The sequence below is a fragment of the Corvus kubaryi genome, unplaced genomic scaffold, assembly GCF_017639235.1.
Source record: "Corvus kubaryi isolate FWS band 111438036 unplaced genomic scaffold, C.kubaryi_AGA036_p1.0 37135, whole genome shotgun sequence".
Classification (NCBI taxonomy): domain Eukaryota; kingdom Metazoa; phylum Chordata; class Aves; order Passeriformes; family Corvidae; genus Corvus; species Corvus kubaryi.
In genome coordinates, this window is record NW_024581035.1 from 352,199 (window position 1) to 376,194 (window position 23,996).

Genomic DNA, 23,996 nt, shown 5'->3' on the forward strand with positions numbered 1-23,996 from the left:
ACACCACTTACATCCAGACTTTAGATATACAGTGTTTTCTCTATAAGAAATGTCTGTATGTGCAGGCTTGTGCTACACAGAAAATGAAACCTCCAGTAGGTAGCAGAGAGAAACAAAGGGCTTCTTTAAAAAATATTGGAATGTAAAACCAGTGCCTTGAAACTGCATTCTGTACTCAGAGTTTGTGTGCTTGTTCTGGAAGCACAGCCCTGTTAATGCAGAATAAAGAGGGTTTTTCCCCCTGTAATTGCCAAACTTAGCACAGCTTTAGCTAAAAGCACTTGGTTTTGGACAAAGATTAGCCACCTGCCTTGGAGGGCACAGCTGAAGTGCAACACAATCTCAAGGATGGCAATCCCGTGTTGGGAATAAAATATTGGCTGATTCCTTTCTGTTCGTATCTGAAACTCTCCCTATTCATTGATCAAACACTTGCAATGAAAACATCCATTACCAAACTTAGGTATAAATGTGTTCCACCTCATCCTCTCAGCTATTCCATAATTAAATAGGATCAATGTTCCCTTTCAGGTCCTTTCCTCCTGCTGGTTGTTTGGCTCTGGCCCATAGCTGGAAAGCCTAGGAGCCAGAGATGGGTCTCATGTGGGAATTCTGCTCTTCTGAGAGGAAACTGATGCTTACTGTATTAGGAGCTTTTTGCCTTGCTTTTACACCTCTTAATAAGGTTTGCAAGAAGGGAGGAATTAATGCAAGGGCTGTAGCTGGGCCTTGTGCTTAACAGAGGCGTGTCGGGCACTCCGTGGTGTTCTTGCGGCAATGTGGAAGTGCATTTACTGCTCGGCTCCTCTCCCGCACGCCCGTCTCCCACAGAAATGAATTTTGCTCCTCCGCGGTTTTCCATTGTGCTCTCAGTTTTGCCGCGCGGCCGCTCCAAGCGCAGGCTCCCGGAACGGGATCTGGATGGCAGCCCCTTGGATTCCTGGCTGTGCAAATGGGAGGCCGCGGCTGAGGAATGCAGACCTGCCAGATTTTCATGTGCTAATCGCCAGCAGCTCCGTGCCAGGCTGGCCACAGCACCGCCTCTTTCAGTCTGGAGTGTCTCATCCCTTTCCCACCCTGAGCAGCCTCCCATTACGGATTACAGGCTTGTCCCGCCAGAGGCCCATTCCCTGATAATGAATCCCGTAATGCAGCTGTTTGTGTGGCTAAGAGGAAGCTGGGAGGGAGAGTTTTGTGTTGACAAAGCACTAATTTTAATAATGACAAATGGTTTCTCTAGAATTCAGCGCTATTCATATTCATGACCCTTCTGCTGCTGAAGCAAAATCATTTATGTGCCTGAAAAATCGCCCTTTTTTTGGTTTTTTTTACTTTTACTCCCTTTCCACTGTGCACATCTGTTTATACTTTAATGTTTTTGACAGGATAATCAAATATTTTCCAAATGTAATATCTCTAAAGAAAGCAACAAAGTCAGTGTTTGGACAGAAGCATTTTTGTCTTTGATTGAAGGGGAAACAAAACCATTGAATGGCATTTTATTTCCCATGCCCATATTCGTTACCATGTCTGCTCTCCACCTCGAGTGCTCCCAGGATGGGAGTGGAAGCTGCTGTCCATCACTGGTGGGAAGTGGCCTTGGGACAGCTGTAGAAATGCTGCAGAGCCTCTATGTTGTTTTAAAATTCCCTACTGGAAGAGCAAAATTGTTTCTCATTTACCCGGGAACGCTTTCTACTTTTCCATTGTTTAGTTGGCAGGATTAAATGAATTCCTTAGTATTGACAGAACAATCCTGTGCCTTGTTCCTTTCCTTCTGAGAATACAGTTGCTAGGTTTGATATTTTATTTTTTTTCTATTATCTCTCCAAGTTTTGCTTCTAAAATAAAGGCTAAGTCATGAATACATGCCAACACAGCCACTGTTTCCCAGGTCATACACATTTTTGACACCACAGATGTGTGGGGTCCCAGATGAAGAAAATTGGTTGGGAAGTTCTAATCCATTAGTTACGTATATTAGTTATATATCCATTAATTTTCAAATAATACTATTTTTCAAATATATCTATTATTTTTCAAAGCTTGCGATTAGAAAAAATGGATTTTGTTTTTTTTTCCTCTTAGCACATGAGCTCAGAACCTGTGAAAAAGTAACTGCTGCTTTTGATGAATTTGTGCAATTGGTGTGTAGCTGCATGAGGGTGGAAAATCTGAATGGATGTTTTATGTCTGTTCATTTGTCACACTTGTGTAAGTGATCAGCAGCACAGCTAATTGTGGCCAAAGCTGAATAAATTCTGCCCAAATGCGCTGCTGCCACTCACATCTGTGGGCCCCAGGAAGCCTTTGCAGAAGTCTACAGCAATTCAATCCTCTTGTTATTTCCATTTTCTGGTGAAATTCATGATATAGGTATTTTTTTTCTTGCCGTCTGTGTTTTCTCATTGAAAAGACTTCCTTAGGCTATAAACTCTCTCTAAAAATAAATAAATCTATTCAGCTCAGACTCAAGAATAAACCCAAGTTCAAGTTCGGGAAATTAAGCAGGTTGAAATGGGTTTGGCTTAAGTCAAGCTTAACATGAAGCAGAGCTATGGAGGGCAAGGGACATCCAGGCAAAAAGAAGTCCAAAGGATGATTAGTTTGGATTAATGCCCATAAATGACAGATTCTCTGCCATTTCTCCTTAGAGATGTGGTAAATTAAGATCTGCTTCTAACTGAGTTTGGAATGATCAGATGAATGATGTCTTTTATCCCTAACACAACACCCTGTAGTCTTCAGGCAGAGGACGGAAACGCAATCCTGGCATTTCCTATGGAAATGACTGCCCAGGACCCTGCACAGCACATGAAGTTGCAGAACAAGTGCACATCATCATTCTGTTTATTCTGAGCACCCCTATAAACACTAAGTAAGAGTTTTCTCCAGGATATTTTCTTTTGAACTGCAAAGAAATGCCTGGCAAGTTGATACAGCTTGGAGATGAAGGAAATTTATCATTTGTTTTTATAATGGTTCTAGTGTCATGTTGCTATTTTAGCAGTTTTCTGACTGCCCTGGGTTATAGAGTGTTCATAAATGATGATTAATTAATCCAGTTTGGTGGCCTACTCTGAGCAAACAAACCTCAGAGTTAATTTAATTCCCTGCTCTTGGTTTCAGAGAAAAAAAATGCAGCATTTTCAGTTCACTAGAGGATATAATATTCTCAAATCATCCACTTTCCAATTAATTTTGAATGGCGAGCACAGCGAGGAAATTCTGTTCTTGTCCATTTACTTCTATTAAGGATTCATTTTCAATAATCAGAGAATTCTGAGTCAGCTTGCTTTCACCTTAAAGGCTTGCTCCTGACACTTTAATAAACTATTGCATGGTGTGTGCACGAAGGTAACAGATTCTTTCCCTCTTTCCCCAATAACCCCCTGTTGACACGCAGTCATTTATTGCTATTTCTGCCACCACCCAACTTGCTGGGAAGTAATTCTGGTAAAATATCAAAATATGTGGAGTGGAGCATCAGCTTTCATAAAGCTGGAAAATGTCATGAAAGAAGGAAAGGAGATGTGCTATCCTTGAAACGTTTTCTTCATGCTCTGGGTTTTAAGCTAATTAGTTTCTAAATATGCTGCTGAAGGCTTGAGTTTCCATGGGATAATATTTCCCTGTAGTAGCTCTGTGCAGCTGGGGTAGCCATGTGGGATGAGGGGGAAAAATAATGATTTACCAAGGGGGGAAAAGATTGAAAAACATGAGGAAGGTTGGGCTGATTTGGTGTGTTTATCACCATTAAGATAAATTCTGATCTAACTTGTTAACAAAACTGCCTTTTAATTTGGTAGAATGAACCTTTCCCTTGTGTCGGGTTGGAGAGGGACACATCTCTCCCTGTGGGCTGTACCCTGATAATTGCAGCTCCACAAATATTGACATTTATTTAGTGGGGAGGTTGCCTGCCTGCTTTTCCTGTCCCCAAAATGTGCTGAGATGCTCAGCTCACAGGGCCCTCAGCAGAACTGCTCTGTGAATTACTTTTGGATTGCAGCACATTTCCTACAATGCCCAAGGTTATTTTTTACTCCTTCTACAGCTATGCTCAGAGAAACAAAGCAAATAAAAAGAAAAATATTATCAACACTCACGATGTTTCATAATAACATTCCCAAGTCTCTAGTGGAAGGTATAAATTAACCCCTCTCTGCATTTGCTTTTAATATTCCAAAGCAATAACGTGTGATTCTCCTCTGTCTCTGTGATGAGCGAGAGCAGGAAACAAGAACAAAATCTTCCAAGTGTGGCACATGCAGGACGTGGAGAATGTCGATCTAACAGGCTGGAAACGAGCAATAACCCTTTAGTCACGGTGAGAGTTTAAAAATGGAAATGCCTTTAAGTGGCCTTCAGAATTAAAAACGTCCCATGCCACTTCCGAGGGAGCTAGAATAATAATGTGCATTATTATGGGCTGCCTGTAGTTTCTGCTGAGGGGAGTTCAAAGTTACCTTTCAATCACAGGTCTGATTTTGCTCTTGACAACCAAATTCCTGCAAAAGAAGCTAATCTTCCTGAAATTCATCTGCCACGTTTCACCTCTGGTTAAAGCTTCTTACGGGTGTTTGATTGAAGTGGGAAGAGAAGCCTGAAGAAGCGTTTAACTTCTCCCTTTTTCTGCTGCTTTTCCATTTTTAACCTGATCTGTCAGTTGCAAGTACGTGATACTTTGTTGGTTTTGTGGGCAAGTGTTGTGCAGGGTATGCCTGACTCTAGATCCTATGTGGTGAGGCAGGTGTAAATCTAGACTAGGGAGGGTTATATATATAAAAATATAGAGAAAAATGACTTGTGCCCATTTTTATGGTGGAACTTTAAAAAGGAGACAATGGAGACAGAACAAAAATGTCCTGCGAGAGGAAGAGTCAGCCCAGGTAAATTGCTGTGTGACAAGGAGGCAAAGAAAGGAAGAATAGGAAGGGTGCTGCAGGAAAGGGGGAGGCAGTATCCTGGGTTATCCAAACGCTTTTCAAGGTGACCAGGTAATGGGGAAAAATGCACCGTGTTGGCAAATAAATCCAATTCACTGACAACTCAACCGAGCCAGTGGGTGTTGCTGGGTCTCCTCAGAGCCCCACGCACCGATTTTTGCTGCAGTGTTCCACTGAGGTGCCTTTTGTGCTGTCACTTGCTGGCTTAATAAAAAGCTCTCTGGTTTAAAGAGGTGGGTTTTTTAGGAGAAATGACTCTCTCGCTGTTGTTTGTAGAGGCAATAATATTTAGGGCTGTATTTATTAGCTTATCTTGGCTGTTAAACGTTTATGGCTGTTGTTTATGGCCTGTGGAGCAGGGGAGGAAAGGAGAGGAGCTATCAAACAGATAGTGGGAGACCTTGTGGATGCTGAAGAGGTGATAAATAGAACGGTTTGTAAAAGCATTAAACATGTCACAGCTTTTCCCGGGAGACTGAATGAAGGGCAGCGGTCAGAGAACCCACTTTGTTTGGAGCCTGACATTCAGATGTGGAAAATCCCCCTGAAACCTTTCAACTCCAATGGAGTTCTCTAACTTTTCCTGTGAGAAACTTGCTTTTTCTTTTTTCCTGCTGAAAGCGTTTCAGTTTTGGGGACTGTATGTTACAAATGCGGTCTTTGAAATTCCAAATTTTCATGGGTTACATTTGGAAGCAAAGCGAGGGATTTGCTCTGTTCATCCCGTTTGTTCATTCCACCTCCTGCTCCGTGTTTGGTCATGACAGCAGATGCTGGGAGCCTTGGGAGATACCTTGGCACACCACAGCTTCCACACCAAACTCCCTTTACAAAAAAAAAAAAAAAAAGGCACCTTAAAGCAGGCTGGTTTTAATGCTGGTTAACTTGTCTTTCTCCATGGAGTGTGGCAAAACCAGAAGTGCCTGGAAAGGTGATGGGAAGATGTTTAAATGGAAAGGAACGTGGCACAGCAGTGCTGAAAGAAACAATGAGGAAGGGAGATTTTAAGAATGTATTCTGTGAGAAGAAAAAGATATTCTAAAGCATAATTGAGCTAAGCAAATAATGATAGGTAGAATTTTAAAAAGGCTGAAAATGACTGAAATGTTGAACTCCTTGAAATGGCATAAACTTTTTTTCTATTTGCATAACCCAGTGAAGCAAATGTTAAAAAGTATCTTTGAAAGCATCTCAAAACATTGCAAAAAGTTGTAAAGAATTGGAAAGGTTTAGGAAGAGAAAAGATGACATGATGCTGTTCAAAATGGTTTTAAACAGAACGTAAATTTTTACAAGTTTCAAGTTGACTTTGTTTCAGCTGCCGGAGCTGTGGAATGCTGCACACCTGCAGAAAACCTAAATATTTTTTCGCAAGGCTGATCAGAACCAGAGAATTTTCTAACATATTTACATAGCTGGGTAGTGTTATATTCCTGTTAAGGACATGGTGTTCTTCTTGTCTGATGCTCTTTGGCATTAAATTTCTGGCTTTGAAGATACACCATGAGTAGCAATGCACTACTTTGAGTAATAATGTGTTTTCTTGGCTTAAGATCTTACTACACTTAATAGAGACATTTATGCTGTCACAAGAATCTCAGTCTTGGGAATAGTTTTCTTTTGCTATCAAAATTATTGGGCACAAAACCAGTTTTGTAAAGTTTTTTTACATTTTGGTTGATTGAAGTTTTAGATGTCATTTTTTCCTGTTCCCTTCTTTCTAGTGAGTGTGGTGGTTTTGCTGCTCTCTTTTTGCTGCTGCTGTGCAAGTGCTGATGCTATGGCTTTTGGGAGGTCTGTCCTAATTAAGATTTAGTGACTCACTGGGTTTTGATGTTTGTCAAATCACATAGTAAATAACATCAAGATGATTATGACTTAACCCTGATTGCTTTGGCCTGGCAAGGGAGATAGGAAACTTTCAACTGAAATTTTTCTTACTTGTATGAAATAGTAAAACAAAAGTCCAAGAAGATAATGTTTCATTTTCTGCCCTAAACTGTATTTCTATTTATTTGCACATACATCTGAAGCTCCTTGTTATTGCTCTAAGCCTCCAAATGAAGGAAACCCTTCTGAGGGGAGCTGGATTGATACCTTTTGAAAGAGTTTCACTGTTTGGGTTTATTTCAAGCCCCGTCTGTTTGCTGAGCCTTTCCCACTAACTTTAATGAGCTTTGCTTTGAAGTGTTTATGCACAGAGTAGGTACCCCAAACTGCAGACTTGAGCAGCCTGCTGCCTTAGCTGGATTCTGCAAAGGTCTGCCTGGGATTCTTATAACCCTCATTAAAACTCAAAGGAAGTTGGTTTGATTTCTGTCTGTCTTGGCGGAATTTATCCCTCCTCTGCCTACTACTAAATCATCTCTGCCAGACATGACTCATCTTTAGGATTCATAAATTAGAAAGTGAAAATACCTCTCTGAGCCACAGAGTATGCAGCAGAAGCCATTTAAAAAAAAATTCCATCAGAAGATCCCCTTGACAATCTCTCTGCAAACTTTATTCCAGTGCAGTGTCCCTTGGGAATTTTCTGATTTAACCATCTGTGTGGTATTGCTTCATGGAAGCGCAAACATTTCTGGTATTTGAGCTTAATACTTATTTGTAATACATTTGCTGAAATTGCTAACCACAACCTGAGGAAGGGACAGAGTTTCTGTAAACCTCTTGAAAAATTGTTTAATCAAAAGTTGATTATTGAAGGTTTTTCAAATACCACCATGAGTATCTGTGGCACTCTCATGTTATTGGGACATAGATTGGCTGAGGAATTTGGGCTGTTCTCAGCATTGCTTGTGGGGTAAGAACATGCTGTGCTGCAGGCTGCTGCACTGCCCAAGTCTGAGGAAATCTTCACATGAGTGAGAAATGCACAGGCATTGATCAAAGGATGATAAAGCTCAGGGTCAATTCCAAGTTACACTTAAGGAAACTATGGGAAGAAAAGCCAGCCTGAGAGAACTGCAGGTAATGGAGAGACAGGATAAAGAAGAGGGATATATTATATTCTCAAATGATGTGTCATGTGTACAGTATAGAAAAATTCCTGATAGAAACGTCCCATTTCTTTAAGCCCACTGAATCTGACTCAGACACTGTTACTTACCCAGCCAAAATTTTCACTCACAAGCATCTAATTGTATAATACCGAAAATCTATATTTAGCTGTCTAAATAAAAGTGACCTGGATTTGAGAGTCAGCTCCACCTGAAGTTTCTTTAGCTCTGCAGAGGAGCCACTGAGTACTGCAATTTAAACTCACTGAAAACGAGGCCACCTGGCAAGACAAGAGACATTTATCTTGTGCCTAGTGCAGCTTGTTTGGGTGGAATGGGAAGGAGGGAGGACAATGGCAAGAAAAAATAATTGATATATGGGGGGTTTTGGCTCTTTCCCTTCCTCCTTGCACCTCTAGGCTGCTGTTGTAAACGGCACCAGGCAGGTTTTTAGCAGCTCAAAACCTATTTTTAGGAGCCAGTGGTGGAGGAATGATATCAGGCCTGAGCCCTGGGGCTTCCATTGAGCTGTATCAGGAGAGCCTGAGGAGCTAAGCTTGTGGAAAAAGGGAAAGAAAGAACAAGACCCGCTTTTTCTACCCTCACAGGTTGGTTTCAGCCTCAGACAAGTCTCTCAGGGGACCGGGCTTCCGGCTGGGAAACACTAAGGAGCTGGAATTAATGCATTTCCCAGGAAATTGTTGCACGTACAGCTTTCGTGGAAATTGGCAGAAGACATTTTTCTCCTTTCTTCTTAAACTGCTTATTACCTCTGAGCAAGTGGTCCTGGTTTTTATTTCCCAAACTGATCTCCTCCCCTCCCTCCCTCCCTCCTGTTAGTGAGCACGTCCGAAAAAGAGCAAAAGAAGGTACCTACGGGATTCAGGAGAATGGTGAGGAAGAGTTCACCTCCTCGGATACTTTTGTCCAGCTCCTGAGGACCGCCAGGATATTCCTTGTAAAAAATAGTGTGAGTGAAAAGGCCACAGGTCTGTCGAGGGAGCACCTGGGAACAAAAGAACAGCAGCTTGCAGGTATTGCAGAGACATAATCGACCTGGGCAAGGACTTTTGTTTCCCTTAATTCAGGGGGGTTTTTTGTTGGTTTTTTTTTTTTTTTTTCACTCAGATAAAACAACAACCAAAACTGACATTTAGCAGAGCATCTGGATACGTCTGTAAAAACAACGCTGATTTTGAGTCTGTTCCAGCAGTAATTGGACTCTGTGCAGGAATTTGGTTTTGAGACACTCCCTCTGCCTTGTTTAGGGATCACAATTTTGACTTGGTATGCACAGGCAATAATCAGATCTGCTTTTGGGACTTTCAACCACCCTTGGAATACTTGTCACTTCACTTAAGCACACCCAATCTTTGTGTCTCCCCTCTCTAGAGGGGTGCAGCTGGCTGGTAGGACAGGCCAAAGAACTTGATCAGTTCTCCTGTCCTCTGTGCATTTTTAGGCACATGGGAGGAGCCTTCTCTCTCCTCACACGAGCGCATGGACTGGAAGAGCCAGGCAGGTATCCCAATCCTGGCTTTGGGAATTTCAGGAGCAGAGCTGAAACTTCAGGCTCAGAGAAGTGCTGGAGGAGATTACTTACACCCGTTCACCTTCCCAGGTGAAGGATTTCTAATCCTGCCATGCATAAAGATGAAGCACAGCTTGGAACACAGGTCTTAGGCAGTTTAATGATTTCACAGAGTGCAGCCATGACTCGGTTGGCAGCTGATGGGACCACGAGCACATTTAGTTTCTCAGGAATACTCTCGCAGTTGCCTGAATTTGTGTGCCTTGTTTTTTTTCCCCTCCTTTAAACTGCTTAACAAATGCACTCTTTTGGCATCCTTACAACTCTTCGATCCCAGGGAATTTTAACGATGCTGGGAAACTTGAGGCACTCAGTAAGAACAGCCCCCTTTGGGGTCCCTGCAGTACTATTGCTATGAACATGGAAATGCAGTGTACCATGATGCCATTGTGGATGAAGCCCCGTCTGTACCGTGCAGGCTTCAGGTGTGGATACTCTTCTGTGCTGGTCACCCGGATGTGCCACACCTTCTTCCAGGCCTCGTAGAGCTGCATGTGCACCGGGTACACCCCGGAGTGGTGCGGGGCCACTGCGTAGCCCATGCCAGTAGGGATGCCGTGCTCCTGCAGTGCACCAGAGGGATGGGGAGAGTCAGGAACATACAAAAAAAACAGCCATGTAATTATTCAAAGCTTTTTTCCTGCACACAGTGGCACTGGAGAAGTTGCTGGCCTTAGACTTGTACTAATTGCAGCTGAAAATGGGGGGAGGAGGAGGGAACTGGAATTACAGTTTGGCAACTACAGCAAGAAGTAATCCTCCTGGATCGTGTTACACTGCTGTTGCATGGAATAGATTTGCCTCCTGTTCTGTTACGTATTGCACCTATTTTAATACGCATCCTACCTGTCTGGTTCTTTTTAAAGGTAATCCAGTGAACCAATGTTGCTTATTTACTAAGCTAGTAAACGGGGAAAAAAAAGTTGCAGTGGCATACATGGGATTTTGTTTCCCAGTTCTGGAATAGGAGCAAGATTCCTTCCTAATTTAATAAATAAATATTCCTCATATCTTCTGAACATCCTTATTTTTTTTCCATGGTATTAAGGTAGTAGTAAAAAATAGCTCGAACTACTTTTTCATTTTATAAATACTTATATTTAGCTCCATTTCTATATGGAAATATGTGCATCTTCATGAATATAATCTATAGGCTATCTTGAAAATCTCTTCTGAAGGCACAAATTCATCTTGCTCCCAGTACTACAGGGCACATCAGCTCTTTTCTATTCCTTTAAAACTGATGTGCAGAGGGAAAAGGCTAAAATATGAGATTATTTTATGGGTTTTTTTGCCCTGCCTTTTGCCCACATTATCCATTGATTCCTTTAATTCCAGGAACAACAGGTTCTGCTGGGCATCCTCAAGTACTTAAACAAGAAGGGATTTTGATTCATTGGCAAAAATTAAGTTAAATCTGTAGGGAACACTCATTCCTACATCACATAATGCAACCACTTAAAATTATCTATTCCTTACAGTACAGATCTCAGGTTACTGACTGTTCTTGTAGAAGAGAAACCCAAACTCTCTTGTAATTTATTGAGAACAAAACATAATTTCAGCTTATTAATGCTGTTACCTACTTGAGAGGCATGAGTCAGTTTAAGGGTGGAAGGAGGGATAGCTCTATAATGAGAGATGGTAAATCACCCTGTTTTGTTTTGTGGGTTTTTTTGCCATGGACATGTTAAAAGGAAAAAGCTGTATCAAAAGATTTCTTTAAATCTGGCCATTTACTGCCATGCCTGAGAGGTCTGTGATGCTCAGTCTGTCCAACTGTTAACCTGAATATCCTGTCGCAGCTGGAATGCACAAACCTGCCCCAAATGTGAGGAAGGGAGTACACAGAAACAGAGATGTAAGGTGAATGTGCCCTGAGGCTGGTGATGAGCACTGCTCTGGATGACATATCCCAAAGAAAGGATCTGGATGAATACGCGTAAGATCCTGTTTATCTCCCTACTATTTGATGCTGGAATTGCCATAGCAACAGAATGCTGAAATGGTCATCTGCCATTCACAAATAAAATAAGGCAGCTTTTATGAGTTCTCAACAGAGAAGCAAATTGGCCTCTGAGTAAAACCTGCACACTACATAGTTCATCACACAGATACATCAGGCACTCAGATATCCAATATGGATTTAAGAAGAAACAACTAACAAATAATTGTGTTTTCTTTGGGCAGTTCTATTTGCAGTTTACCTGGGAAGATTAAATACTGTGTGCCCCCTTGCAGTAATTTTCTGTTGCTCTTTTCTTCTTTTCCTCTCATTTTGTAATTAGACTTACTTTGGGAGTGAAAACTCATGTGTTAAAGGAGAAGTATCCTGGTGTGTCAAGATATGAGAAATACCTGTACTGAGCATATTTTCTTATCTATTCTAAGGAACAATTTCCTGATTTTTCATTCAAAATGTACATTGGCTTTTTTCTTCATTTCAAAACTTGTGCTTTTTTGTTTAGTTTGGAAAATAGCTATGATTGGCCATTGTCAGAGAAAATAAGAAGGCGAACATTTAATTTAAAAAATTTTATGTAGATCTTTTCACACAGTCAAAGTGCAGGTATGAAGGCTTTTATTAGATGAAAAAGCTAAATACAACCTCAGCTAAGTTTGCCAAACCTTTTGGCTTTGTCTGATAGTAGGTGATGCAGCAAATGAGTACTTCAGGAGAAAACAAGGTGAGGCAGAATGAATCTCATCCTGCTGCACAGGATGATGTTATCCCTATACTTACAGCCCATTTTTAGAGGCAATCTCCAGTGGGCATCTCTCCTTCCCCACATTAACAGGGTATTAATAATGGGACAAATTAGACTCTTTTCATCACATGTAGATACTTTGCCTTAGCTATGTGGTCACTGGGCCTCATATTGTTGGTATTTAATTGGTGTATTAAAAGCTCATGGTGTATCTGTGGTTTGGGCAGCTCATGAGTTTCAGGCAGAGGAAGTGCTGATGTGCATCTGCAGCTTGTTATAAGCAGAAGGTGGGAGCCAAGGAGTGCTGCCAGACAGGTTCTCAATTGATTTATTTAGTTTTATATCTTTCTTCTTCCTATCAGCTCACAGCTGCCTTGTAGAGTCAGTGACAGTTTTTGCCCTGTCTCCACTGTGCTTTGGGCTCTGTACTCAAATGAGCACAGAAGATAATCACTGAGCAAACAAATCAAGGGATGAAATAAAGAGCTACAGGCTTTGGATTAGATACATTCTACTTGTTTTTGTCAGATAAGGCTGTACAAAAGGGAGAGGAGGAATATCTTGTTATTGATGGCAGGGAAAACTTGGTTTGCTTGATTTTTGGAGTATATGCTATCAGAGACTTCTGCTTGAGCAATTTTTTGTCTCTCTTTGTATCCATTGCATTGCCTATAAACAAGGAGAATAATACTTGAAGAAGTATCTGTTTGTAAAATTTAATCTGAGGTTTTGTTGATTAGTGTCTTTAAAGGGTTTTGGGATTGTCTGATAAAGAAAAAACGCAAACCACAAAACACAATCAACTCAAACCCAACTGATAATCAAAATAATTGTAGTTTCCCATTTCCTTAGGCAGGCTCTGGAACACACCATCCATATTTACATAAATAAGGATAGCATTGGGATAGCAAAGCTCTGGGTAGCCTGCGACTTACTTTACCACAGTTAAAATCTCTGTCTCTTGTTCCTCTGAGGCTGAGGATCTCAATGTTAATGAGAGATTTGGCAGTGAGGACTTTGGGAATGGGACTATGGATGGGGCAGCTGTGGGGCCTGTTACTCAGGTACACATGGATAGGGAGTTTGCCAGGCCAAGCATCCCCTGCTGCCTGCCAGATCCAGAGTGGTGGGACAATGACATTTATGCAAGATGGGAGTTTCTTCCTCTCACCATGTAGGCATGAAACAGTGGAAATGATAAATATCTCAGTGATTGATAGAACAATTTGGAGGGCTCTGGTCGAAGGCACTCCCCTGGTTCACAAGCAATGCATGTGGAGGGGAATCCTTTGAAGGCTGTTGATTTTTACTAAGCCCCACATGTACAGAGGTGTCTATATCTGCACTGAAATCAAGGCTATTAGATACCTAATTAGGAATTAGTTCTGTGTGTACAGAACTTGATGTTTGTTCTGTGTGTTGTGACAGAGCTGTTTGAGGCAGCTGCAATTGTAAGCTCCCATTTTACAGAGCATTGTTAGGAGGTGTGGATAAAGCCATAGGAAACAGAGCCAAGGCTTTTATCTCTCTGCCAGGGGAGCCAACAGGTCTTAATACATAGAACTTCAGTGTGTTATTTGGGATCTTAAGCCACCTTGACTTTTGTTCTTGGATATAATGATGTGCTCTGCCTTCCTGAAGACCCTGTTACTTTCTTAGCCATGTTTAAAAAAAGTGAACAAAGAAATAGCGTATTAGGTGAAGAATTAATGTGATCACACTTCCAAATAATTACTGCAGCTTTCCTTGCAGAAGCTGACACAAGGTATCACCTCCATCTGCAGCCAAAACAGGATGTGGGGAGATGTGGTCAATAAATGAGAAATGCAAGAGAAAATGGCACCAGCATCAAGCTGTGTTCTCCTGAGTATAATATTCAATAAAGATAGTGGACAACAAACAAAACGTGTAACAGCAAGCAAATCTTCTATGCATTGTTCCAGATGTCAAATTTAAATCTGGATCCACATTGTGAAATCAAAGAATAATGGAAAGAGGTTTGCTTTAACTTGGAGGGCTCGGAGTAGTGCAGCTGCAGAACAGGGAGTTTTTTTCTCAAATAAGACATGATGCTGAGGATGAGAAAGCCAGGGAGGAATCAAACCCACTCTGAAGTCATGGCTGGGACCTCTCTGATAGCTATCAGGAAGGCTGTCATATCGGGAAGATAAATTTCTCCCACAAGAGAGAATTTCAGAGGAAGGCTTTCGAAAAGGAATGTTCTCCTAAGTAAATTGTACAGCTCATATAGATTCAAGGTCAAAGGGTTCATATAACCCCTGTCCAAGTGTTAGCAGGAAATAAAAGTGTAATAACAGCAGCTTTTCACTGACATCAGCTCCTTATTTATAGGCACCCTAAGGAGTCTCTACCCTTCAGGACACGGACTTTATCTTTCTGGAGTTGAAGTTACAAACAGATTCCATTACCAGCTCTGTTTTCAGGCTGTGCTATAGATTTTACTCCCAAAGGTGGCTTGACCTGGACGACTTCATGTTTCCTGAAAATACTAGGAGAATTTCCCTGTCGGTTTAAAGATGAAGGGGCTGTGTATTCTTGAGATATGGATTGTTTAAAAAATTACTCTTGCATTTAAAATCTCAGCTCTGTATGGATCTCTGGGCCAGGCTACACAAAAGGCATGAACAGGCTGTGCCAGGAACGAGGCTGACAGAGAAGCAGAACTGTAGAAAGGAAAAGAAGTCATCCTGCCAAGCAGGAGATGGGAAGTGGGGAAGTCTGGCGTAACGAGTAAACAGTTAAGCCATTTTTAATTAATTTTCTTTAAAGGTTGTTAGGAAAATATTTTCATAAACAAGAGAATAAATTGCTTCCAACTGCTTGTTCAGGCGTCTGCCTCCGCCTTTCTCCTGATGTGCCTTGGCTCGTGTCAGGGATGGGAGGAAGGGGCCTGGCCTTTTGGAGCTGGGAAGGGCTGGGATTGCTGTTCCCAAAGCAGCTGAGAAAGCCCCACTGTGTCCCTCTGCTTCTGTGAGTGGCTCTGGTTGCTTGGCATTTCTGTGCCTCACCAGAGACCACACAGTGCCTTTTCCAAAGCCAGCAGTTATAGATTTCAGGTTCTCTTTGTCGTGCTCAATAAGGCAGCAGAATTACCCTGAAAGGGCTGTAAATAGCACAAGTACTGTGAGCTCTGTGGGCAAGGTGGGGAGGATGGCTCTTGGAAGTCAAGAGCACGAGGAAAAGGAGAGCACCATTATCTATCAATATTAGCAAGAGGTTAGCTATATCAAGAGCATATTTCGAGCAGGTCATTTAAAAAAGGCACAGTGAAATCCAGTAGCTTCACATGTTGGCTCTGTCAGCATCAAGATTTCTCCCAAACCAAACCATATACAAGGTTTAGGGTTCACTGCAAATTCCTCCCTGCCTTCCTGAGGATGTTTGCAGCAGACTTTAGGAAGGTGGTGTACAAACTGCTTCTTAAAGCTTAGAATGCCAGCTGGTATTTGCTGTGTTTTCACTGATTCTGATCCCTATGGTCTTGCCAGGATGCTTGGGGAAGGACTGCTCTCTCTCCAGAAAGCCTGGAAAGGCTAAGACCAAATTCCATTTGAGTCACAAAAAGGCTGGGTTCAGGTGAGTTTCTAACCTCACTGCCTCTGTTTGCATACCTGAGGAAGTATATAGGTATTGTATTGACAAGCATAAAACCAGTGCAGAAAGCATGCCCATGGTAGTGAAGGCATCCTAGTAAATCTCTTGGGAACTTCTACTCACAATTGCAAACTCTTTGTTGAGGATCATCTGCTCCACCAGTGAGGACTCATTGTGGAAGAGGTGTGGCTGCATGTGACTCCACATGTGGGGAAACCACCAGAACTCATCCACAGATCTCAGCAGCAGGTCATCGCCCTCATCCTCCTCCTCAGTCCCTGCAGAGGGAAGAAAGGGAGAAAAAAGATACTAGAAAAGTGAAAAAGGCCCATAATTGTTTTTTAAACACAGAAGAGGCTGCCAAAAACCCTACTGTCTTTGGCCTGAGTGTCTCACTGTGTTACTGTTATGTTTATAAACTATGGGAATGTTACATATAAGCAGTAAGAATTTTTTTTTAACATATGGGATCTGAAAAACCACCCCCCCCACCCCCCACGTTTTCTCTCTTTGCTTTAATTTAATGTCACGCTATCTTTTCATGCCCATAACCTGGCAGCTTGGATTTAACGTGACACAACAGTGTCAGGAATACTAATGCTGGTTGCCAGGTCTTTTGAAAGCTGGACAAATGAAGACATTCAATGAGTATTAAGAAAAGGTTCAGTATATATCAGTTATTTTCCATTTTGTCCTCATAATAATGTTGCTGTTAAATACAAAATACTTTCTCTCTAAAGGCAACATATGGATAAAAATGAAATCTTATCAATGCCACCCCTCCATCCTCCTCGTAACTACGACTTTATTAGCCTTCGTTAATTGAAATCTGATAATTTCTGGTAAAGTGTGAAACAAATTTCAAAATATAATTAGGTGGAAAGCATGAAGCTCTAATGGCAAAAGGCTTCCAAATGTTTCTTAGGGTTCAGTATTCAATTTTGGTCAGATTTAATCTTAAAGTAAACCAAATAAAACCTCCTGTGTTAGTGAAGGGCATCTGCTTCAGGCAGAAGTGAGGATGTGTGGCTGGAACAAAGGAAACCTTCCATTTGAGAGAGGACACAGTGCTGTTCCTACCATCTGTGGACACATGTCTGCCCTGCTTTTCCAGCCTGGAAAGGCAAAGTGACATCCCAGTAGCTTCACCCTCAAACTACCCAACAACATTTGTTTTTTAGAAGCTTTCCTCCGTGTTCTCTGCCATTTGAATGGGGTTTTTTTTGCTTCAGTCTAAGAAATAATTGCCAAAATCAGTCTCCAGATGCAAACATAGAAATCCTGTCTTCTTACAGGCCTTTTAATGTTTTGCAAAACTCACTGGAAGCAAATGCTCCACGGATGCCACTGCTTACTTGGCAGGAACATCCAGAGATGCCTGTTCAGTGCCTGCACTTCAGCTCTTGGCTTTTATTTTCCATTTCTGCAGTGGTTTTTGAAGAATGCCACTACACAAGGAGAGCAGTACTTTGTAACTTTCTCCCAGAGTCACTGAGTCCCCTTGCTCCCCTCTTTGTAGCACTCTGCAAGTTCTAAGGAAGCTGCTCCCACTGATGGGAGTGCTACTGGAAAAAGAAAACAACCCTGTTTACTAGGGAATTCCATACTGAAAAGAAAGGCTTGACGGCTGCTCCCTCTGTGCCCTGCATTTTTGGAATGACTGCTGGCTTGGTTTTGGGCTATGTGCTTCACCTGCAGTCACTCAGGCACAGGCAAGGGAAGAAACTTAACACAGGTTTCAAAATAGGACAGAGGAGGGAGAAAATGGAGTTTGTGAGGCAACTGAGGATAAGCCAAAGTTAGTGATGAAGAGGATAAAAGTGAGTGTTTGAAAAACATGAAGAACTACAACCAGAGTAGATTTAGGTCAAAGTATAATTTAGTGCCTTATTAATTTTTGAAGTAGAGTGTGGTTCTTGAAATAAATCCTACTAATTTCTCTGTAAATTTAGATATACAACTAATCAAACTTTGCACTTCTTTTAATGTAACAAAAATTAAACAAGATGAAGCATAATGCTTTCCATTTTAAAGAAGTATAACCCCATCCTGTAATGCCAGGGGGGAGGCAGAAAGGTTGGAAGTTTAACCTAAGGTGGTGGCATTGCTTATGAGGTTATTTTTTCTTGCAAATCTTGGAAAAGAATGTTGTTTGGTTTTATGAATTCTTAGATAGTGTTATTTCAAAGAACACTCATGCAAAGTTTTAATGGAGCATTTGGTGGTTGTTTATATTGTTTAAAAATTTTTTGCCCAACCCCTTATTCAGAGTATTGGGGGCTAAACAAGGGATTTTGGGGTTTTAACTTCTTTTACAACCAACATTCTTTCTGTAGCTTTCTTCATTTAAATCTGAAAAATGCGTAAAACCTATAAACAGGGTGAGCATGTGTCTGCTTTGAGATGCAGGGTGCACTTTACACAGGTAGTAATTCAAAGGTTTTTTGTGCATAATAATTAATCCCATTTTTAAAACTATAACCATAACTTAGAGTCTCTTTGGAGTTCAAAGCTGAAGCTAAACTGGAAGCTACTACCAATATTCTTGTGCATCTTATATACAAACTCTGAGGCTGTCTTAATTTCAATTGCTGCAGCATGAACAAGTGAAAAGTTGCAGAACTAACAGGGTCTGCTCGTTCTTTTTGTTAATGGTGTTAATACAGTGCAGAGTCTACCAGGTGATGTGTCCTGATGTACTGCAATATTCGATGGGTCAGCAGCATCTTTCCATGGAAACATGTAACTGTTTCATCTGCCAACACGTCCCCACACTCATCTCCCTGCTGTAGTTTTAAAATGATCCAGGTTTTGGAAAGGAAAGCACAATCCCACACTAAGGAAGTCAATAAGGCACAGCAGCTGCAGTGCACTAATAAAACACATTGAATATCCGATAGCAAAAGCCTCCGTGGGTCAGCAAGCCATGTGTACAGTAATTAAAGAGCACCTTTCCATGCTTTATTTATAATGAGTCAAAAAAGTGCATATTGTGTGGGGAGTATGCCAAAACCTTTCCACTAAGCTGAGGCGCCAAAGGGCCATCCCCACCCTATAAATGAAGTGCTCCGTTAAAAACCCGGCTGCATCCAGGCCCTTAACGGAGCCAAGGGCACGCTTCACCTCGGGAAGTAGTTCTGAGCTGTTTTGGGGAGCCTCGAGAGCCTTAGGAGGATGGACACGTGCACATCCTCCTCTTTTCTCTCTCTACAGCAGTAGCAACTCTGAAATTGGTCAGCCTTGTATCAGAAACCCTGTGACAATGTGGAGGGTGTTGGGATGAAGGAAGGAAGGAAAAATAGTGGCAGGTCAGGGAGTGGGTTTTTCACAAAGGCTGCATGTTTTCTGCCAGCCACTGCCCACTATGTCATAATATTAATAAGAAAACCATCTCCTTCTCCATCTCCTCTACTCCATGGATCACCTTACCTCACAGAGGACACGAATGACTGATACCAGCTCTGCTCTGGAGATGGCCACAACCAAGCAGCTTCCTGCTTTAGAGCAGCTCAGAGCCTCGAGCTGCTTTTGTTTGTTTTGCTGTGTTACACGCATGTCCAATTAATCTCCAGAAGGAGTAACAACACAGGCAGGTCAGGATGAAGTGAGGAGAACGCTGTAGTTCTGTTTCCAGAGCTGCTCTCTGACCACAGGTCTGCCACTACCTTGTTATATGACTCCAGGCAGGTAATTCCATCTCTCTCTGCCTCTTATTTTCCCCAGGCTCTCCAGCCTGTATCTTTCGTCCATGAGGTTTCCTGGGCAGCAGTTGCTCAGCATTAAGTGCTTGCACAAAGGGAAAACGGCCTGGACTTAGTGACAGTGATACAAATAGATCCTTTTGGTTGCCTTCTCTCTACTCATTCCTCAGAGGCTTCCTCATCTCCCTTCTGCCAGGGTGACCTGCCTTACTCCACAGCCGCCTCAGGGTCTAGGAAAGCAGAGACTGCATCATTCCTAGGTTTTAAACTCACCCTCCCATCCTCTTGCTGCCTCCTCCTCTGCTCCATAAGTTTCCCTGGTATCACTCAGTGAGTGTGGCTGAATAGGCTGACAGCTGAGGATTTTGGAGCTGGTCTCCAGGGGTGGGAAGGGTATGGGGTTTGGAAAGAAGGACAGGAGGTTCTCCCTTGCAGGGAGTCTTTTCTTGCTTCAGCAGTACTAGGGAGCAGCACGGCTCAGAGGCAGCAGAGGGAAGCCTGAGTGAAGGTGCAGCAATGGGGAAGGCAAAAGAGGAGGAAAAGAAAAAAATTTTAAAAGGGGGGGGGGGTTGTGCTGTGGAGAAATGGAGCAAAAATGAGAAAGGAGTCATGAGGAGGAGGAGCAGATGTGGAAGTGCCTCATCTTCCACAGAAGCACAGTGCAAGTGTGCAGCTTGTTACTGCACAGAGTGTGGAAAGGGCAGGGTTTCGGTAAAAATTCCTTTTCGTTATGCTTTCCTTTTATCATCCCTCCTGATTTGCAGATCCCTGAGACAGATTACCTTCAAACAAGGTACATAACAGACATAACAAAATCTTATGCATCCCATTGAAATGCTTCTGCCTCCTCAGAGGTTCTGAGACATGATTTTCCCAATCTTTTATATTTCATCATACCGAAAAACCTTACTCCGTCTTCCGTGTTGTCCTGTCTCCTGTGGAATTAGAGAGATCTCTGCAGCTACTTTGCCTCCTTTATAAACCTGAGATTTACCACCACACGTCTTTCAGGAAAACACCAAGGGTATCCTTGTTGTACCTGAGCAGCTCACCCATAGTGTGTCTTTACCCTTTGTACGCTGAATTAGACACTGAAATGGTGGAACGCTTATTTCCCACTGCTCCACTGAGTCACTGGGTTATTTAGAAAGGGAATGTTTAAAGCTAGATTTAAAATTCTGTCACCTATTTAACTGCAGCTACCTGAGAGCACAAAGTTCCTTCTTACCTGTGTGGTAAAATTTTCCTGAAAATCCAAGGTTGAAGGTAAAATTTGCAACCTGAGTGCGCAGTAAATTTTGAGTCTCTAGTAAAGCCTGAAATAAATAAGAAATTAAGATGCATTTAGAAAAGTTAATGTTATTTCGGGCTCATCCGTTTTTATAAGACTATTACAGAGAGCTTAATTTGTTCCATCAGAGCTCGATGGCCTAGAAAAGGTAGTGATGGTGCCTAAGTACACAAGGGAGGTGATGGTTCTGTGGCTTGGCCCAGCATATATCCATCGGGGCAGTGATCTATGGTAGGACTCAGATCCATCCACTCAGAGGCAGCAATATACTGATTACTAAGTCACCCATGCTCTGGGTTATTAGTGAAGCTTGATACCATGTGCTTAAAACCCAAAATAAAATTAGGACTACTACTCGCCATCCAGGCATGAAGACGTTGGGATTTACTTACCTGCTGGAACATTTTGGGCTGTGTCTGAATAGCAAATTCAGGCTTAAGTGTCAATGAGCAAAGCTTCAGTGCTGACCTATGGTAGAAGCAGTGTCCGTGTCATAAATGAATTTTTAATTTAATGTTTATTCTCTCCTCCAAGCTAAGATAAGGCCACTGTAAATGAAATGGAATGAAAGGGTGTTGCTTGTAGCAGAAATAGGTAGTCTTGGCCACTTGTCCAATTTTTGTTGTGGACATATTTCCAGCTACTAGGGAAAGAGAGAATGGTTAAGCCTGTGTGAGCTATCTATGCTTACTTATTGGTTGTTAGCTCTGCACTGCTTCTAGAGCTGGTCCTTGTGCACAGATCTGCTTCGGATCCCCAGCCCATGGAATTTGAGTGAGGTGCATGTGAGATGGGGAGTGCATTTATCTCCCTATTGGCCTTGCCAATGCTGAATGGGTTATAAACTCTGTTTTCATCAATTTTCCGTGTCTCCATTATGTGGCTCTAGAGAACTCTTCCTATCATCTATTAATAACACTTCTATTGATTGGGCCTTCATGTTCCTGCAGAGTTCAAAGATAAAATGATTGCAGTGGTTTGCACACACACACCCAGTCCAGCTAATGTTGTCCTTCATTTGAAAAAATTACAGTTTTTATGGTCATAATTTCACTTAATGTTGCAGGAAGATAGTTCTTTGATCTAATTTAAGCAACAACCAGCACCCCTGCCTGGGACCATAAACCAAAAGTATCTCCAGTGCAGGATAAAGGATGAAACCAGGGTTTCAGCATCTGAGGTGTGTGAGTGTAATACAGGAGACTTTCAGGCAGTGTGCAACTGCCTTGTTTTTTTAAAGAGAAAAATACATTGTGTGGCAAGGAAGATGTAAAACAGAGATAGTGTTTATCAGCTGCAACAGTCACCAAGCAAATTCCTTTCCTTACTAAAGGAAATAAAGTAATCTTATGACAGTAAGTCTTGTGCTTTAGCATTAAATATTAAGGTAGCTGTGTGGTTTCCAGCCTATCTTGCCAGCCATTTAGTAAGTTGATTATTTCAATCCTGTGACAATTTCACATGGGGGACTATATTTACATAATATATAACAAGTAAATGTTCACTAAAATGTAAAACCTCAGAGATGAACACCACTGTTAGCTGAGACACTGAGGAAAATCCCCAGCTGGTAAAAACTGGCACTAAATTGACACCATTAAAGTCAGAAGCATAGAATCTGAGTCATTATATTTTAGAATGTAGTTTTCCAAACTATCTAGAGCATTTTAGATATGTTGAGAAAGACTGATGGGCTGAGCAAAATCAATTTAATTTTCCTTTGAGGGAAGAACATCTTGAGAAATTATCATCGCTTAACATATAGCACAAGAAGGGGCACAAAACAAACATCATTTCATCACCTGGGCTCCTCTCTCCTGCTCCCCTCACATCTCAATTAAGATGACAGAGCTGCAGGATAGGCAGGAGCCTTCCAGCCCAGAGAGGTCTCATTAAAAACACAGAGCGAGGATTAAGATGTAAATCCTGGAACCTGCAGTGTGTCAAGCATTTTCCTCTGTCTAAAGGGCAAATCTGTCGCTCAAACTGGATTTGGCTTGGTCCTAAAGACTTTTTTTGCCATTTCAATCTCCATATATGCATATTAATTTATATAATATGCTGCTAAATTTTGTTGTCATGACCTCCTCTCTTTTTAACACTAAGAAGATCTTGTCAGCTAGGCCAGTCCAAACTTACTTTGTCACAGCTTGTCTGTTTGGGGGAAGGGAAGTAATGTCTTCCACACCCTTAACATGAAAAAATTCTTTAGGTGATTAGGGTCTGCCTTCCCTGTCTTTCACAAAAGGGTGGAGAGGCTGCACATCCCTGGCACCCAGTGCCATAAACCTTCCTGGGATTTGCACGTGAGGCAGAAGGTATTTATTTTATTTTATTCGGAAGGTTCTGCAGGATGGAGAAGGGCTATTGAATTTTAACAGCTGGAAAACTGTTCTCTTTCCAAGGCCGTGTGCCACACTATTCCCACTCTGCCTGGTCCTGCCTGCTGTCCCCTGTTCCACAGGAATCCTCCCTTCCCTGTGGGCTCAGTGGTCCCTATCGCATCCCTGTCCCCACTGCATGCCTGTGGAAATACAACCGGCATTCCCTGTTGAACCCACAGGTGTTTATTTTTGGACAGTTAAATAGATCATACTTAATAATTATCACTTTCCAAGGAAAGAACCATGGAGGACACTGCACGTGGATGAACAGGCACGTTACTGTGCCAGACTAAGCAAAAACTGGGGGTTTTTTTAAGGTAATCTAAGCTGTTCTTTCAAATACAAACCCTTAATTGCCTGGAATCCCTCAAAACTCACAGATTTAACTTTATTAATTGATTCTTTGCTTTGCCAGTGAGGCTTCTCTGTGACACCCACAAGATACAGTTTCTTCGTTATATTGCGTTCAGCAGCCTTTTACATTAATCCATGTAATTACCTTTTGTAGATTTGAAGCTGCCGTGTCTCTATTCTTCATAATTGGTGCATCTATTAGGAAGAAGTGGTATTTTCCTTCTATGTCCTTGTTAATTATAACTCTATCCTTCATTTACATAATAAACTTTTTGGGGCGATTTCTGCAGGAACATTTCATGCCTAATAGGAAGCAATTTGCTTTCCTTCATTAAGTACATTAAAACTTCATGCCCCAGACATCATTGACTGTAAACATTTGATTCTGCTCAAATTTAATACAC

At 41.8% G+C, this 23,996-nt stretch overlaps 1 protein-coding gene across 1 annotated transcript in view; it reads right to left on the reverse strand.

Annotated features, from left to right (window-relative positions):
* LOC121661321 (bifunctional heparan sulfate N-deacetylase/N-sulfotransferase 4) overlaps nucleotides 1–23,996 on the reverse strand; it is a 70,397-nt gene that overhangs the window by 13,714 nt on the left and 32,687 nt on the right. Inside the window, exons 3-6 of the mRNA XM_042021361.1 lie at nucleotides 20,792–20,879; nucleotides 15,986–16,140; nucleotides 9,917–10,102; nucleotides 8,826–8,954 (exon numbers count right to left, since the gene is read on the reverse strand). Of these exons, the coding sequence (XP_041877295.1) occupies nucleotides 8,826–8,954; nucleotides 9,917–10,102; nucleotides 15,986–16,140; nucleotides 20,792–20,879 (558 nt within the window). The remainder of the gene's footprint in view (nucleotides 1–8,825; nucleotides 8,955–9,916; nucleotides 10,103–15,985; nucleotides 16,141–20,791; nucleotides 20,880–23,996) is intronic.